This window comes from Acomys minous (assembly GCF_964271855.1).
Source record: "Acomys minous genome assembly, chromosome: 1".
NCBI classification, from domain to species: domain Eukaryota; kingdom Metazoa; phylum Chordata; class Mammalia; order Rodentia; family Muridae; genus Acomys; species Acomys minous.
In genome coordinates, this window is record NC_140483.1 from 58,680,163 (window position 1) to 58,697,783 (window position 17,621).

Sequence of the window (17,621 nt, forward strand, 5' to 3'; positions counted from 1 at the left end):
TGTTCTTACTTTTAAATAGTGTGCCTTCAGTACTGTTTGACGAGATCTCTTGAGTTTTTGTTTTTGTTTTCCGATGCAGTGGAGATGACAGGGTGGGGTGGGGGGCTAATGTAGGGCTTCCTCCCTTCCAGGATGCGCAGAGCTGGAGGAATTCCCCAGCCTCTTGATGGTGCTGAGACACTAACCACAACCAGCAGCCCTGTCAAAGGTGTTCTGAGAAACGCATGTGCCAGGAATAGTCAGAGCTTTCAGAGAAGAGCAGTTAGTTTGTGAGAGGCCTCCTGCGTGTGTGTGTGTGTGTGTGTGTGTGTGTGTGTGTGTGTGTGTGTACACGCTTGCAGGCTCTAGTACATACAGCTATTGGTGCTCAACCACACGGGTCAGGAGATACCTTCCAAGGTCAGCTTCATTGTGAGCAGAATAGAAAGTCCATTCCCGAGGAAGGTTTATTTTCTCTTAAGTTCAACCCAAGGTACTGGTTCTGTCTTTTTCCCACCCAAAGTTGGAATCGATTTAACTAATAGTTTTTCTTGGGGAGTAAGGAGTGTTTTTAATTTTGAAAGGAAATCTGAATATGAAGTTTCTGAGCAATGGTGAGGCTCTGTGTGTTGTCTGAATGTGTGTTACTATGTGTGTGCCATTATCCGGCGCTGTATAGGATGGTTGGGTGAGAAGTACCCAGGAATCCCCTGCAGTCAAGGTCTGTGGGTCTTCCTCCTGCTCCGTTCTCTTCTGGAATTAGGGGTGTTGGTGGCTGAGTCCCCCTGGGTCATGGGTGGTGGTTATAGTGTAGGTGGTATGCGTGGCGTGCAGCTGCCCAGGTGCTCTGACAGGCAGCGTGAGGGCTGGTGAGGGTTGGGGCAGGGAAGGCTCCGTAAGAGAGTAACACTATCTGGCCCAGAGCTGGAGAGGTGGCTCAGTGGTGAGGTCACTTGTTCCTCTTGCAGGGGACTTGGGTTTGTTTATAGGCAGATCACAACCGTTTAAAACTCCACTTCCAGGGGATCTGGCACCTTCTTCCGGCCTCCTCCAGGGTTGTACTCGTGTGGTGCACTCACATACACTCAGACAAAACACTCAAACACATTAAATAAAAATAAACAAAAGTAAAGAACCTCACCAACAACAACCCTAAAAACTAGGTGGTTCATGAGGCATGCCCATATTTTCTGTGGCGTTAGCTTGAGGGATGTGTGAGTTCTGTCCCTCTTACTAGTTTCGAATGGTCCCTGCAGAAGCCCTATCACCACTGTATCAAACAGCAAAGGCAGCGTCACTGTGTGTGTGCATCCATCAACTGTTCCTTTCCCTCTTGCCCAAGCTCATAGAAGAGGAAGTGAAGCAAGGTGATTCTTCTCTGCTCCAGGTAATGGAAGAGCTAATCTGGGGCTTAGGGGACCATGAAAGAAAGGGCTGCTCATTTCACTAAACTCTGAAGTCAATCCCAAAGTGTTCTGTGACGTCACATAGGTGGGGAGGCCTTCTATTCTGCATGTGTGTGTCACCACATAAAAGAGCCTGAGAAGCTCTCAGTAACAGAATCAGGTATACTTTGTGTCCCCCCCCTCTCTCTTCCCACCCCCATCATTAGCATCCTATGGCATACTATCTGAAAAACAATAAAATATTCCTTTTCTGAGAGAACTGTCTAGTGATTCAAAGAAAGTCACCTGATCTGAGCTAGCAAGCTGTGTGTTTGTGTGTGTGCCTGTGTATGTATGTGCCCATGCATGCTGGGGGTGGGGGATAGTGGACAAGGGACCCGGCAGGTGGTTTCTCTTAAAGGTGGCTCTGCCTGAAGCCCTTTTGCTTTGTGTTTCTGGGGAAGCTTTGTCCTGCCTTGGAAGCAATGAATAGCAGCTACATCTGCCGCGCCTGGGAAGTGCAGTTTGTAGTGTGGGGGTGACCTAGCAGTTGGCAGACACTGGTGCTGGAGGCTCTGGCTGCCTGGAGCTTTCTTGGTATTCGGGAAGGCGGGGCTGGGGATCCTTGGGCAGCTGCTTGCTAATCCTGGCAATGGGAGGAGTAAGATTTAGCCTGCTTTTATCTCCCTGCATTCTTTTCTGACTACAATGCCAGGCAGCTATACTGACCCTTGAGGGAACAGCTAGGGAAAAGCAGGTGACTTGGGGGTTTTCTCCCTTCCTCACTGGCCTGAGGGGGCTTTGGACAGCAGACCAGGAGATCAGGCACTCAGTTAATTCAGAATTGTGAAACAAACAAACAAACAAACAAATAAATAACTAAGGCTTGTGGAAGTTTAAAATACTTTTTAATTAAAATAAACTTTTTTCACTTTTGTACTTTATGTGAATGGAGTTTTGCCTGCGTGTATGTCTGAGCATCACACGCATGCCTGTTGCTGTAGGGGCCAGAGAGATTGTCAGATCCCCAGGGACTGGAGTTTCAAATGGTTGTGCAGCAACATGTGTGTGCTGGGAGTCGAACGCAGGCCCCCTGGAAGAGCATTTGGTGCTCTTAACCACTGAACCATCTCTCCAGCCCTTTCTTGTACTTTATAGAGTCCTGATTGGAACTGTTTTTAGAGCATTGTTGGTATTGGTTGAAGGTGAATGACGCCGAGATGTCAGGCTCCCTGGGGCAGTTCAGGAAGACCAAACTGGATTCTTTACCTGGAACAAACTAGGCCAAAGAGGTTTCCAGATCCGGTTCATGGTTTCAGTGTTCTTCCTGGGCAAGGTGCAGGGAATCTGGTTCCCTCGCCCTCTCCCCGTTCCTCCCTCTCCCCTTCCCCCTCCCCCTCCCTTTCTCTCTCCCTTCCCTCCTTTCCTACCCCCTCTTTGTTGTACACACAGGGTTTTTCTGTGTGTAGTCCTGGCTGTCCTGGAACTTGCTTTGTGGACCAGACTGGCTTTGAGCTCACAGATATCCACCTGCCTCTGCCTCCTGAGTGCTGGGATTAAAGGTGTGCACCACCACGCCTGGCATAGTCTGGCTGTTTGTAAGGAAATTCATGCCCAGGGACAAATAGGAATCAGTCACTTCCTGGGGCTATATGCTGGCACTGCTGGGAGGCCTCAGGGAGACTCAGGCTTAGCCAGGCCTCCTATCCCTCTCTGTTGTACCGGCTTAATTGTAGTCCGCTTTCTCCCTTTTGAGCTTTTACAGAGGAATTAGTCTGTCCTCAGCAAGATCTAAGTGTGGCGTCTCTCATTTTCCAGCTCTTTGCCATGTTCTCGGGCCTCATACAGAGCTAGAGGCCCAGTTACTGATGGTGGAGGGGTAAGCCCTGGGGAGAAAGGGCTCATGCTGACCCTGAGACCCAGCCAGCCAGCCTTGGTGTAAGAAGCAGCAGATTTGGAGCTGGAGAGATGGCTCAGAGGTTAAGAGCACCGTCTGCTCTTCCAAAGGTCCTGAGTTCAATTCCCAGCAACCACATGGTGGCTCACAACCATCTATAATGAGATCTGGTGTCCTCTTCTGGCCTGCAGGTGTACAAACAGGCAGAGTGCTGTATAAATAATAAATAAATCTTTTTTTAAAAGTATATATATATATATAAGAAGCAGCAGATTTAACCACTACTGCCAACTGGGGTTGTGCCGGCAGACTCCTTGCCTCGAGGACCCAGAGCTGTGACTGCTCAAGACTTGCAGTTCTCTGGTAGGAAAGGAACTCTACTCATTGAGGTAGAAGTGGGCCGAGGGGTGGAGGAGGCCTGAACACATGGAAGGAGCGTGAGATGATTCCCCCATCAGCTGGCGATGCGTCACTGCTAATAGGAAGACCTTTAGACAGCTTCCAGATGAACTGGTCTTGATGGAAACTCACCCCCCCCCCACCCCCATGGCACTTTATTTATTCAGAAATCTTCATTTTTTTTTTTCCAGGTTGTGGCCGTGCCAGCTATTTACCCAAGTCCTTGAAGGCTAGGAAGCAGGCGGTGGCTGAGTCTGTTGCTGTAATGGCCGCCTGTCCATATCTTCTGGTCAGGGCCTCCAACTATCTTAGGGTTCTAGGTGGAATGCCATGCGCTTGAGCTGGGGGCTGGGGAAGAGCTGACACTGCACCCCTTGCCTCTTTTAGAGCTAGCCTATGTCACTGCCCTCTGGCCCTAGATGACATCCCTCTGTTTTGTGTGATGAGCATCTCAGGGTTTTCCTTGGTGCTCGAGCAGTTATTCCAGGGTAGTAGCAGGCCTCCCCTACCCCAGGTGCTGCAGGGACTTCCTCCAACTTCTTCAGGCTCCTTTTTCAGGGTCTTACTTGGCTGTGGCTATGATAAAGTACCATGACCAAACAAAGGGAATTTAAGGAAAGAGAGTTTATTTTGTCTTATAGTTTCAGAGGGATGAGAGTCCATCATGGCAAACCAGAGGCATGACAGTCAGCATGGAGGTCAGCAGCAGGCATGGAGGTCAGCAGCAGGCATGGAGGTCAGCAGCAGCAAGCATGGAGGTCAGCAGCCTCAGGCATGGAGGTCAGCAGCATCAGGCATGGAGGTCAGCAGCATCAGGCATGGAGGTCAGCAACATCAGGCATGGAGGTCAGCAGCATCAGGCATGGAGGTCAGCAGCATCAGGCATGGAGGTCAGCAGCCTCAGGCATGGAGGTCAGCAGCATCAGACATGGAGGTCGGCAGCATCAGGCATGGAGGTCAGCAGCATCAGGCATGGAGGTCAGCAGCATCAGGCATGGAGGTCAGCAGCATCAGGCATGGAGGTCGGCAGCCTCAGGCATGGAGGTCAGCAGCATCAGCGAGGTCAGCAGCATCAGGCATGGAGGTCAGCATCAGGCATGGAGGTCAGCAGCCTCAGACATGGAGGTCAGCAGCATCAGGCATGGAGGTCAGCAGCAGCAGGCATGGAGGTCGGCAGCATCAGGCATGGAGGTCAGCAGCCTCAGGCATGGAGGTCAGCAGCAGCAGGCATGGAAGTCAGCAGCATCAGGCATGGAGGTCAGCAGCCTCAGGCATGGAGGTCAGCAGCCTCAGACATGGAGGTCAGCAGCATCAGACATGGAGGTCAGCAGCAGCAGGCATGGAGGTCAGCAGCATCAGACATGGAGGTCAGCAGCATCAGGCATGGAGGTCAGCAGCAGCAGGCATGGAGGTCAGCAGCATCAGGCATGGAGGTCAGCAGCATCAGGCATGGAGGTCAGCAGCCTCAGGCATGGAGGTCAGCAGCATCAGGCATGGAGGTCAGCAGCAGCAGTCATGGAGGTCAGCATCAGGCATGGAGGTCAGCAACATCAGGCATGGAGATCAGCAGCATCAGGCATGGAGGTCAGCAGCATCAAGCATGGAGGTCAGCAGCATCAGCCATGGAGGTCAGCAGCATCAGGCATGGAGGTCAGCAGCATCAGCCATGGAGGTCAGCAGCATCAGGCATGGAGGTCAGCAGCAGGCATGGAGGTCAGCGGCAGGCATGGTGGCAGGACCAGGAACTAAGAGTGTCCATCTTGAAGTGCGGAGGAGGACCTGGAAGTGGGGCTTTTAAAGTCTCAAAGGTCCTCAGTGAATGTTTTCTACTCCAGTAGGCCACAGTCTCCACACAGCGCCACCATCTGGAGACCAAGTGTTGAAATGCCTGAATCTTAAGGGACATTTTCTCCTCCTACCTGTGGCCTCGCAGTTCTGTTTTGTGAGACATTTCTATTTGAAATGTATGTTTGCTCCTTCTTTTTGAGTCCAGAAGCTCCAGATGGTCCGGATTCCCTGGGAACTAGGAAGGCGAGGAAAGATCTGGCCAGTTGTAGGCGTTGATAGCCAGGAGGGGTGCCCTGGGGCCCTGTGCTCTCCTGGGGGTCCATGCCAGGCTTGGCTTAGGTCATACAGGGAAGAAAGCAGTGAGAATGGCTCAGGAAACTAACTGTAGCACTTAAGTTAGAACCCGCTTGCTCCGCATTCTGATCTTCTGACAAAGTCCGTCACATGTTGTCTATGTGGCCAGATTCAGATAATTGTGCCATTGAATTAGAGAGAGGGGCCAGAGGAGGCAATCTGAAAATTATTGAAACTGGGCTTTTGAAAATATGAGTGATTTTTTGTTGTTGTTGTTGTTGTTCAGAAACTTCATCTCTTTAATTCTCTTTGGTTTCTATAAATGTGCTTTGTTCCAGAAGCACGCGTGCACGTGCGCGCGCACACATACACACACACACACCAGAGAGAGATAGAGAGACAGACATACAGACAGAGACAGAGAGACAGAGAAAGACAGACAGAGACTAGGGCTGGGGGAGTGGGCTTCTGTTTATTGGTTCAGGTTTTTCTTGCGGCTCATCTGCAGAGTGGAGCAGCTGTGGTCAAGGGCCGCTTGGACCTTAGGTTGTTTCTTAAGGCTGTTGGTGAAACAGCAGGCTCCCTGCTTTTGGCCTATCTAAACTGCTGGAGATCAGAGAAGCTCTGAGTGGCATCTGTGTATTTGGTTTCTATCTAGAAAAGTGGTCTCTGGAGATATTATAAATAGTGGGCTGTCAAAGATGAACAGCACGTGTACTCTACGCCCCTCACTGGGCGCTAGAATGGGCCGGACTTGTTTCTGACCGCCACACAATGATGCAGCTGGTCCCTTAGGAGAAGGTATTGATGACATCCAAGGTCTGAGCACCAGCCTTAACATCTGCTCTGTGCTGGCCAGTGTTGCCTGTTACAGGTCAGCCTGGTCTTTCACAGTTCTTGTCTTGAGAGGCACTTTTGTGGGCTGAGACCAGCACTCTGTGACACACTTCCGGTCACCTCCTGGTCCCCATGTGCCCTTAACGACATCTGCCCAGCCACCTAGTTCTCCCAGTAGCCATTTGTCACTCTTCCCACTTTCATACAGTTCATTGTATCTTGCAGGATGCGTTTTTCGTAGTTGGTTTCAGTGCATTTCACCTCATACTTTGAGCACACCTTTGAATTAGAGTCTAGTATTTGCTGATGTGTGTGGGTTATTTTATATATTGTTTTTGGCGGTAAAATTAAATAGAAGTGAGTTAAAATTTTTTTTTAATTTGACGAAGCTTGACAGAGGTTCCATATACAACCCAAATCTCTATATAACAAAAAGGTTATTACTCTAGTAAATTCCCCCGTGCTCCTCTTCCCAATTATACCAATACCATGTGTGTGTATGTACACACATGCATGCATGTACACACACATGCACATACACACCCCATTCCACTTGTGGATGTATGTGTGTTTGTGCCTGTGTGTGTGTTTGTGTGAACTGTGGTGTGAGGCTTACCCACATGGTGCATGTATTGGTTGTCTGTTACTTCCTGTTCTGCGTCCTGTTCCATTGTGTGGGTAGGATGACTGGCTTATCTTCCCTCCTGTGGATGGGTGCTGCGGTTGTTCCCAGCTTTGAGAACTGATGAATAAAGCTCCGAGTGCCTTCTTGCGCAGGTCTTTTTCTTGTGATCCTAATGTTTTCATTTCTCTTGGCTAAATAGCTGGCATGCAGCAGCTTGGGTACTGGAGGCTGTTGCTTGCCTCTGGCCAACTTCCCTGTCTTCCCAAAATGGTGGCCTCTCCCTGGAGCCCACCCAAGTCTTTGAGGAAGTGGGAAGTAGCTATCTTACAAGACTTTTTCATTGTTGACTTGCTTACTGCCACTGAGGAAAGTAGAATTTGGTCCCTTTTTGGTGGCACCCCATGGGATTTTAGGACTGCGACTGCTTTGGCCTGTCGCTCTGGTTTATCGAACTGTTTCTCTTGCCTTGTGGTTCTCAGAGCTGCAACAGCCTGGTTTCTCTCTTCTGAGAAGGAGCACAGTTCTCACCGTGTGGCCTAGAATGGTGCCGCAGCTCTGGATGCGATTCTTGTGTGTGTGTGCAATGCAGAAGGTGGGTGGAGCCGTGCCACATCAGAGCAATCATCGAAGTGCTGCCCATCCAACGTGCTATTAAGATGCTCAGCATGGTGTCTTGTTGAACCTTGGATGCTGAAAACATGAGCTGCATATGTCCTGCTCGCCATTGTGTCATTTAATCCTTGCCCCTGTCTCATGAAGAAGCTACTATTAAGATCAGCTTAATCAGGACTCTTGTTTAAGTCAGCCTTTCTTAGCCATGAGATTATTGACTAGATGTGTCTTCATGGTGGGGGATGGGAAGAGTGGGGGGCGGCAGAGGGTGATATTATTCTATGCGTTGTAGGGATTAGCAACGCTATGGCTTCTACTCCGTAGATGCACTTGCAGTGTGTTCCCCAAAGAAGTGATGATCAACATTTTTTGCCAGGTACTGCCAACTATGCTGTAGGGGCAAACGTTAGATTAGTTTGGTGGTACCGTATTCACTAAAATTGGAGCTATACAAAGAAGACTGGCCTGACCCCTGCATGTGACATGCACATCATGAAGCAATCTATATTATTAAAAAAAAAAATATACACACACACACACACACACACACACACACACACACACACACACACACACACAGTGCTCTACCTGATGTACATGTGCAGAAGAGGGTATCAGGTCTCATTGTAGATGCTTATGAGCCACCCTGTGGTTGCTGGGAATTGAACTCAGGACCTCTGGAAGAGCAGGCGGTGCTCTTAACCTCTGAGCCATCTCTCCAGCCCCACAATCTATATTCTTAAGTTTTGTTTCTCTTCCACGTTCCAGAGGACGAGTCTGTGTTAGGATTGTGGGGCAGTATTCCTCTGGAGATCATTATGTAGAGCTGGACTTGGAATACTTTGTTCCTGCCTTTTGGTTTTTCAAGACAGGGTTTCTTTGTGTAGTCTTGGACTCGCTTTGTAGACCAGGCTGTTCTCGAACTCACAGTGGCCCGCCTGCCTCTGCCTCCTGAGTGCTGGGATTAAAAGCGTGTGCTACCACGCCTGGCTTGAATAAAGCGATCTTGATCCAAGGTGGGGATATCAACCTAGTTTGAAAACTAGGTCCAAACTGTAGCTTTTCCTAAGGCTAATCACTGTGGGTCTGTAGTGTGCACACTTCAAGTTATGTGTTTTGTGTAGTCTTCATTTTCCATTGTTCATGAATTACACTTACTATAGATTAAATAACCAGTCCTTGGCAGCACAGCTTAGATTTCAGCTGCCATGGTGTATTAATTAACATCGAGTAACGGCGTAGAATACACACTTTGCTGTGATCTCTTCAGCTCACGGGTCACTGTGTATGTGGCAGATGATAATTGTGCGCAGTAACAAATCATCTTTCTTCTCAAGGAGTCAGTTGGTTACTGGTCAGCTGGCCATCTGGGGAGGTTTGTGCTTGTTTTTTCTTTGTCTCCTACTGTGAAACTCATGGTGTATTTTGTAAAAAACAGATAGTTGATAGATAGTAACAAAGATGGAGTATCTGCCAAGAAGTGGTAATTCTGGGAAATGAAGATTGAGCCAAATCTAAGTAGCGTTCTAGACTAATACCTAAAAGTGGGAGAGCGGCTATTGCTGCTGTCCAGGGCTGTGTGCGGATAGGAACTGAGAAGGCAGCCCCGAGACGTCACTGTGGATAGGAGTTTGGTTGAGAGATAAGGAGGCCTCTGCATTGGGAACCCTTCACTCTTGGGTGCAGAGGGTAGAGTTACCAACTAGTGGCGACCTGGAAAGGAAGAGAAGGTCAGTTAATGAAGCTAGGGAGCGTGTTGACTCCGCCGCGGATGCACATAGCACGGAGGCAGGCATGGGTTTGGTCACAAGAAAGTGAAACACTCACTCTCAGTGTCTCTAATGTTTTAAGTGAAGTACAAGTTTTGTTTCAAGATTTCTGTATTCATTTATAACGTAAAGGAAATTTTAATGTCTTGAAAATTTTAGAAGATCATGGAGCACTCGTGGCTTCCTCTCCAGCCCTGCCTCTGTTCTCAAAAGTGTAGGTGAACATAGACTCAGGTATCTATTTGTTTTTCTGTTTCAAAATATTTCTTAAAAAATGGGATCAGACTGTATGTATCACATTGCAACTTGCTTTCCCAGAGTATTCTAAGAACGATATCGGAGTCCACTTGATCTCTCTAGCGGTTTTATCATTCAGTGGTACAGCTAGATCATGTATTTTTAAGAGACACTGGTTTATTTTCAACATTTCAACAGAAGTAGGCGGTGTTGAGTGAATATCTTCGATGCATGCTATCTTTTGTCTCCAGTTAATGGTTGAGGGCAATGTAGATTTAGAAAGTGACGTAATTGGTTACGGACTGGCAAGCTCCCAAGCTTGAAGTTGGTATTTGAATTAATTTCAGAACTATGCTTTTAATCACAATTCTTTACACCCTTCATTCTTTTTAGAAGTAGCTTAATAACAAACACCAACAACAAATAAATTAATTGAAGAGGCGCAGTTCTGAGCACAGTTTTACTAACACTGAGAGGTGGGTCCATTATTGTCCCCGCGTTGTGGCAGGTGTGACGGTGGGAAAACCCTATGGGCCGCTGCCCAGATGGCAGATGGCAGAATAACTGGGTCCCACCCGAGGCCAGCACAGCCTTTGCTCCCCTGGTGTCTGGAGCTGACTCCTGGGAGAAGGTTCTTTCCTCCTTTGCGTGGTAGTGACTCTTTGGAAGCACTAACAGGACTTTGGGGAGGTGATTGTGGCTCATGTTTTCTCCTATTGCATATTAAACAAACAAAAAAGCAAGCAAACCCTAGAACACCTCCTGACCTCTCCTCCCTTTACATCTTGTCCCTTGCAGGCTTGGTAAGCTTGTTGTCTGTGATGTCTTCAGTCAGTCCACTGGCAATTCTAGACAGAGCCAAGCATGGCAGCCCTTGTATTGTCATGGGGTGTATTCTCTGGGTTAGTCAGCAGGCAGATTTTTATGGACTACCTCTCAAATGCCATGTAGTTGGGGAGGGGGGGCGGGATGGGGGGGGTGAAGACTCGTAATCAGAGGATGGACAAGGCATTACCTTGGTCTGCGGTGGGAGAGGAGCCGTATTATAGTGACACCAGAGCTTTAAACTTTTGCTTTGTTATGACCAAACACCTTAGCAGAAATAGTGTGAGGAGGGTTTTGTCCTGGCTCAGGGGGTCCAGTCTGTGCTCGCTTGGCCCGTGGGCTTTGAAGAACATGACAGAGAAGAGCTGTTTACCTGTGTCAGCTAGGGGAGCCAGTGGCAGTGTCCGTCCAAGGACTCACCCTGGCGACCTGCTTTCTCCAGTCAGGTCGCAACCTCTTAAAACATCCAGAGCCTCCCAAGGTAGCACTGCCAATGGGGGGCCTAGGCTTTAACACATGAGCCCGGGGACCAAGTGCTGTGATTTACACATTTATGGGAATGAGGAAGAAAGAGGGGCAGGCCCTGCCTTGAAGCAGCCAGGAAGTTTCACAGGAGTGGAGGACGCTGCATGAATATTTATTTAATATTTATTATACAGTGTTCTGCCTGCATGTACATCTGCAGGCCAGAAGAGGGCATCAGATCACATTATAGATGGTTGTGAGGCACCATGTGGTTGCTGGGAATTGAACTCAGGACCTCCGGAAGAGCAGTCAGTGCACTTGACCTCTGAGCCATCTCTCTAGCCCCTGATTTTTTTTTTTTAAAGGTACAGAGACAGGAAGTCCTGAAATGCCTTGTGACATTACATGTAATGTAGCTTAAATATCGGGAATGTTGGAAGATGAGAGTAGATATAGAAGGACCGAATTCAGAGTTTGGATTTTGTTTTCTTAGCCAATGGAGATGCTTATAGATAAGGAGATCCTGCTCAGATCAACATTTCAGAAGGTGTCCTGGTCACCATTAATTGTCAACGTAAGTCATATTGAGGGGAACGCTTCCTTTGAGGAATTGCCTAGATCAGATTGGTCTGTGGGTTTGTCTTGATTAGTAATTAACACAGGCGGGCCCAGCCCACTGTGGGCAGCACCATCTCAAGGCATGCAGGTGGTCCTGGCCTGTCTAGGAAAGCCCCCTGAATACCAGTCTATAAGCGAGTTGTCAAGCGCATCCCTCCATGGTCTCTGGTTCAGCTTCCTGCCCTAACCTCTCTCAGAGATGCACACAACTTGCAATTGTAAGCCAAATAAACCCTTTCCTCTCCTATGTTGTTTTCCTCCCCCAAGCTGCTTTCGGTGATTGCTGAACCACAGGAACTGGTCTAGAAGGCAGTCCAGGATGTATTAGGAGCAGAGTACTTTCTACTGTCTACAGAGTGCTTAGAATGGGGAACTTCAGCCAAGCATGCAGGGCGGAGAGCCTGGCCTGGGAAGATGGGTTGGGGCATCTCCTCAGACATGCTGTTGAATTGCTTCCACCAGGGAGGGCAGAGGCTGAGTGAGGACCGCATGATTTATATCCGCACTAGACCATGGCATCAGTACCACGGACTGAGGTATCAGTGTTAATTGGAGGGCCAGTGGCTTTAGTTTTGTGTTAGCAGCTTGTTCTGGATCTGTTCAGCAACATCCCCGTGGTCTGGCAGGAGACTGTGCCTGTGTCCGCTATGGTCAAGGCCCCTTGTGCCTGGCATTCCTTTGGTGTGTAATTTAGTAACTCTTTGAGAGAGCAAAAGAGTCATGGCCGTGGTTTCTCCAGGAGCCTAGGGCTAGGATGGTGAAGATCTAGCTGACCCCAGAGCTTTGCCAGACAACAGTCCACCTGCCCAGCCCTTTTCCTTTAAACATGCAGTAAAACTCCTCTTAGTTATTTGCACTGTGTTAGCACTTACCTTTGTATATTGTTTCTTTTCCCCTCAGCTGTGAACACCCAGAGCTCAATCTCAATCTAGTGATAGGGTTGTGGGCACTGAGGAGGGGGCGTGTGACCGTTCGCCCGGCCCCTCTCTCATTGCTGAGTTGTCACAGCCAGCTGTGGGTCCATCTCGCTGCATCTCAGGCCGGGATTTTTCTAAGGTTAGGGATTGTAAATTGGTTCTTAGTCTAGCTTGGAGTCCACATTTCCTTAAGAGCCAGCATGTCTGTGTGGTTTTACGTGTTAGCCTGTTCTAGTCTGAAAAAACAACCTTCTTGCTAGAAAAGATGCCTCTGTCCCCATCAGGGGCTGTTTTCCTCCCTGATCCTTTTTTACTTTGTCATATTCATGCATTTTCAGATGGTCTGCTATCTCTCTCTCTCTCTCTCTCTCTCTCTCTCTCTCTCTCTCTCTCTCTTTTTAATATTTTATTTAATTTTAATTTATGTGCATTGCTGTGAGGGTGTCAGATCTTGGAGTTACAGACAGTTGTGAGCTGCCATGTGGGAGCTGGGAATTGAACCCGGGTCCTTTGGAAGAGCAGGCAGTGCTCTTAACCACTGAGCCACCTCTCCAGCCCCAGGTCTGCTCTCATTTTGTGAGCCTACACCTCTATCTGCCCTGCCCTGGCTTGCTAGCAGTTTATGTCTTGGGACACATCCTTTGGTACCTCCCTTTCCCTGTGTTGTGGTCCTGACCCTCTGTGGCAGGCCGGACCTCCTGCCTCCTCCTTCCTGGGTTATGTTAGATCTCACTTGTGGGAGACCAGCTATACCTTTGCAGGTGGACTCCCTCCCTGTAAGGTCTTCTTTCCCATTGCGGCCCTCTCTCAACATCCAAATATTGGTCTTGCCACTCCCTTCTCCCCTCTTATAATTTGAGCAAGCCTACTTTCTCCCAGTGTGGTGCCTTCTTGCTTTTGCTAAGGGGTATCTATGCTTAAACACCACACCTTCCCTGGTCAGTCTGTTTAGAGTGATAGTTCCTCACTTAATGTCTTCAGCTGGGTGAGGATGGTGTCTGGAGTGAGACGAGACAAGACATTACCGACTGCCCCCTTCTTAGAAAAATGGAAGTTAACGTCTCTGTCAGTATATTCTTGTGTTAGGGACTTGAGCGCTGTCCTGTCTCTGGGCCACTTTTATTAACGATGGCTTCCTCTCTCTCAGTCAGTCTCCCAAGTGTTACGCCTTCTGGTTCTCTTCCTTGGCCCACTTGTTCACCAGCATTAGAGGCGTGTGCACGCTCACATAGCCCTGAATGCTGGCTCTCACTTTGTCGGGGCTACTTTGTCTTCCGCCTTTCCCCTCCCCCTCCCCGCTTTTGCCATCAGACCTGTTAAGGTTTGTGTGCCATGAGCGTCTTTCAGCTAAGGTTGAGTCCAGAAGATGACACTGCGTGCTACCATTTGGATTAAGACTTGACACTTGCTATGGCCTGGCACATTGGCTGAGTTCTTGATTGCCTTCTTTTGTAATTAAAGGTCTCTGCTGAGGCTTACAAGTCTCACCTACTTTAAAAAAAAATCGTTTTTCTTTCTGTCCCTTGAACTTTAGCCCAAGATCAAATGAAAGAGTTTGGCATGTCTCCTTTCCTCCTGGCTTTGTCTTGATTTCTGGGAAAGATGTCTTGTGGTTTATTGGAAGCCTTGGCCTGTGGCTGATACAGTTTGTCCATTTACTCAGTGTTCATAGTGACCCTTCTATGTCAGGGTTTGCACAGCGTGTGTGTGTGTGTGTGTGTGTGTGTGTGTGTGTGTGTGTGTGTATGTGTGTGTGGTGTGGCGTGTGCATACACACGTGTTTGCATGTGCACACGTGTGAGTGATGATAATGAACTGCAAAGGCCTGGGGACACAGCAGGGATGGTGTCTTAGTTAGGGATTCTATTGCTGTAATGCAGCACCATGCCCAAAAGCAAAGTTGGGAAGGAAAGGACTTATTTACCTTTCACTTCCACATCAAAAGAAGTCAGAAATGGGGCAGGAACCTGGAGGCAGGAGCTGAGGTAGAGGCCATGGACGAGTGCTGCTTTTTTGCTTGTTCCCCATAGCTTGCTCAGCCTGCTTTCTTACAGAACCCAGTATCACCAGCCCAGGGACAGTCCCACCCACCAATCACTAAGAAAATACCTACAGCACAGTCTAATGGAGGCATTTTCTTAATTTGGTTTCCTTCCTCTCAAATGACTCCAGCCCATGTCAAGTTGACATAAAGGTAGCAAGCACACCAGGAGATGTCTAGATGAATGAGTTCCGTCACCAGTAAATATTTGCCCCTCAGACTCCTTAAAACTCATTTATGGCCGGGCGATGGTGGCGCATGCCTTTAATCCCAGCACTTGGGAGGCAGAGGCAGGTGGATCACTGTGAGTTCAAGGCCACCCTGGTCTACAAAGTGAGTTCAGGACACCCAAGGCTACACAGAGAAACCCTGTCTCGAAAACAACAACAACAAACAACAACAACAACAACAACAGCAACAACAAAACAAAACTCATTTATGGAAAGAACAAACCACCACCGTCAAGCCATAAACCAAACAAACCAAAACTCACCACAACCTAAGGTTGGGGGTGTGAGTTTTAGATGCGTCATTTACTAGCAACTCGGGCAGGTGCTTGCTTGTACCCTGTAGGGCTCTTAGGTATAAGTGCAGCAACGTTGCCTTGTATGAAGTGTAACTGGTACCAGATAGTTGAGTATAACTGAATTCTTTTTGTCTCTAGGTCATAGTCATCTGCTGGAACAGAAAGAAGCCTCTGTGTCCCCTAGTCTTTCACCCTCTTACCTAGATTAAGTATTATTTTTCTGCGATAAGTACTATGATCAAAAGCATTTGATCAAAAGTAACTTGAGAGTTTACTTTGGCTTATGATTCCAGAAGAGCAGAGTCCATGATGCTGGGAAGGCAGGCTGCGCCCGCAGGGGGAAGAAGCTGGCTGATGACATTTCTGTGGCGGAAGCAGAGAGAAGGAAGGAGGGGAGGCTGTAAGCTCTCCACCCCACCTCAGTGACGCGCTCCCGCCAGCAAGGCTGCACATCCTGAAGGCTCCATACTCTCTGATTTCATTTCTAAAAAGCACCAAGTGTTCAGATACTCCGAGCTTCTGGGGGGTCACTTTGCATTCAAGCCAGCACACTGCCCAGGACTCCTGAGAAGGGCCGGTGCACTCTGTACCGGTTCATTTCCACACAGTCAGAACTTGTGAGCAGTGCTAGTTTGGACCTGTCATTTTGCCTTCTGTCATATTTTGGCTCCATTCTCCAGGACTGCACTGCCTTCTTACGATCCTGTGTACTTGTGCAGCAGGCGTCCTCTTGTGTCACCGTGCTGTCCCTCAGCTCTGCTCCTTTTCCTCCAGAAGGAAGGACACCTGGCCTTCGGAGTGCACCCAGCTCTCCCCCAGTGTCAGGCGAGTGCAAAGGCAAGACCTAAGGCACAGTGCTCCTCCTTAGAAGAAATTCATGCAGACATTAAAGACATCGCAGACAAACATAGAAAGTAAAAAAGGGGGCGGATGGAATACATGTTTTTCTCTATATGACTTACTTACTGGTGATCAGCACTGTTAACTCTTTTTTTTCAAAGGTTTATTTATTTATTATTATGTATACAGTGTTCTGTCTGCATGTACACCTGCAAGCCAGAAGAGGGGATCGGATCATATTACAGATGGTTGTGAGCCACTGTGTGATTGCTGGGAATTGAACTCACGACTTTTGAAGAGCAGGTGGTGGGTGTTCTTAACCATTGAGCCATCTCTCCAGCTGTGCTCTTTTCTTTTTTGACATTTTATTTTTACTTTATGTAAATGAGCATTTTTCCAGAATCCATGTCTGGCCACCATGTGTGTGCATTGCCGGTAGAGGCCAGAAGAAGGTATTAAATTCCCATTAAAGCTAGTGCTCTTCAACACTGAGCCATCTCTCCAGCCCCGCACCATTTACTAAGAATATTCCACAAAGAAGACCTTAGACATCCATGAGGCCATACATTTCTTCTCTACACACACACACACACACACACACACACACACACACACACACACACCTTACTTACAACTTGTGGGATCTGTTCTCGCCTTCTACCATGGGTCTGTGGATTGAACTCAGGTCATCAGCCCTGACTCTGGATTTTTTCCATTGAGTGGTCTTGCTAGCCTTTCTTTCCTCTGTTTTAAGAAACAAAATGACTCACTCCGCCTCTGTTAGTGGAGGCTTGGATTCTGGTCTTTTTCCAAGACAACGAGATTTTGTTTGGAGCCGGTTTTTGAGGCTTCTGTCCATCACTGTAGACATCACAGGTGTGGACCCAGAAACTCCTCAGACGAGCAATGCAGAAGACTCCTCGGATGATTCAGAAATCCTACAGCCAGAAACCTTAGTAAAGGCCATGAAGAAGCTGAACTTCAACTCCAGTCACCTGCCCCCTAGTCCCCCACCTCACGCCCGCCCCCCAGAAGTAAAGCAATCTTAAGGGAGGTTCTAACTAAGTCCCTTTCCTAGGAGAGGGGTCCGCACATTATTATCTGTGCAGAAAGGTCCTATAGCAAGGATGAAAAGGTTTATTTGGATGGAGACGAAACTAAGAAACCTTGATGGAAATGAAAATGGAGAGAGAAGGGAGCCATGCAGATGTCTCTGCACTTTCTGCCTGTATTAAGGGTGGGCTCCTTCTGAGGATGCTGACACAGGGGAACATTTAGAGTCGGCTTAACCTGTGTGCACTGTCCTTACTGCTGTCAGTACCATGCCGCAGATGTGAACACCTCTCAGCTTTCACAGTGCTGGGCAGTCTTTCCCAAAGGTGCTAACCTGTAAGTTATATAGAATGTGTGACGTTTAATGTTCATCAATGACAAAGAAGCAAGAATGAGCCGAAAGTATTTCGTGAGCTTTAGAAGCCTCCAGTCTGGGGTTAAGAATAGAATCTGTGGTAGTTTGGTTTAGAAGGTAATTGTAATAGATCTTTAGATTTTCTAGTTTTTAGAAATT

General features: G+C 48.2%; 2 protein-coding genes across 2 annotated transcripts in view; both read left to right on the plus strand.

Moving 5' to 3' along the window:
• Positions 1–17,621, plus strand: part of MAPKAPK2 (MAPK activated protein kinase 2) — a 48,327-nt gene that overhangs the window by 16,939 nt on the left and 13,767 nt on the right. The window lies entirely within an intron of this gene.
• Positions 289–5,498, plus strand: LOC311596870 (uncharacterized protein; the record flags this gene model as incomplete). Its single annotated transcript, XM_084780746.1, has 3 exons — positions 289–1,366; positions 3,852–4,744; positions 4,786–5,498. The coding sequence occupies exons 2-3, from the start codon at positions 4,372–4,374 to the stop codon at positions 5,496–5,498; spliced, it is 1,086 nt and encodes a 361-aa protein (XP_084636872.1). The 5' UTR covers positions 289–1,366; positions 3,852–4,371.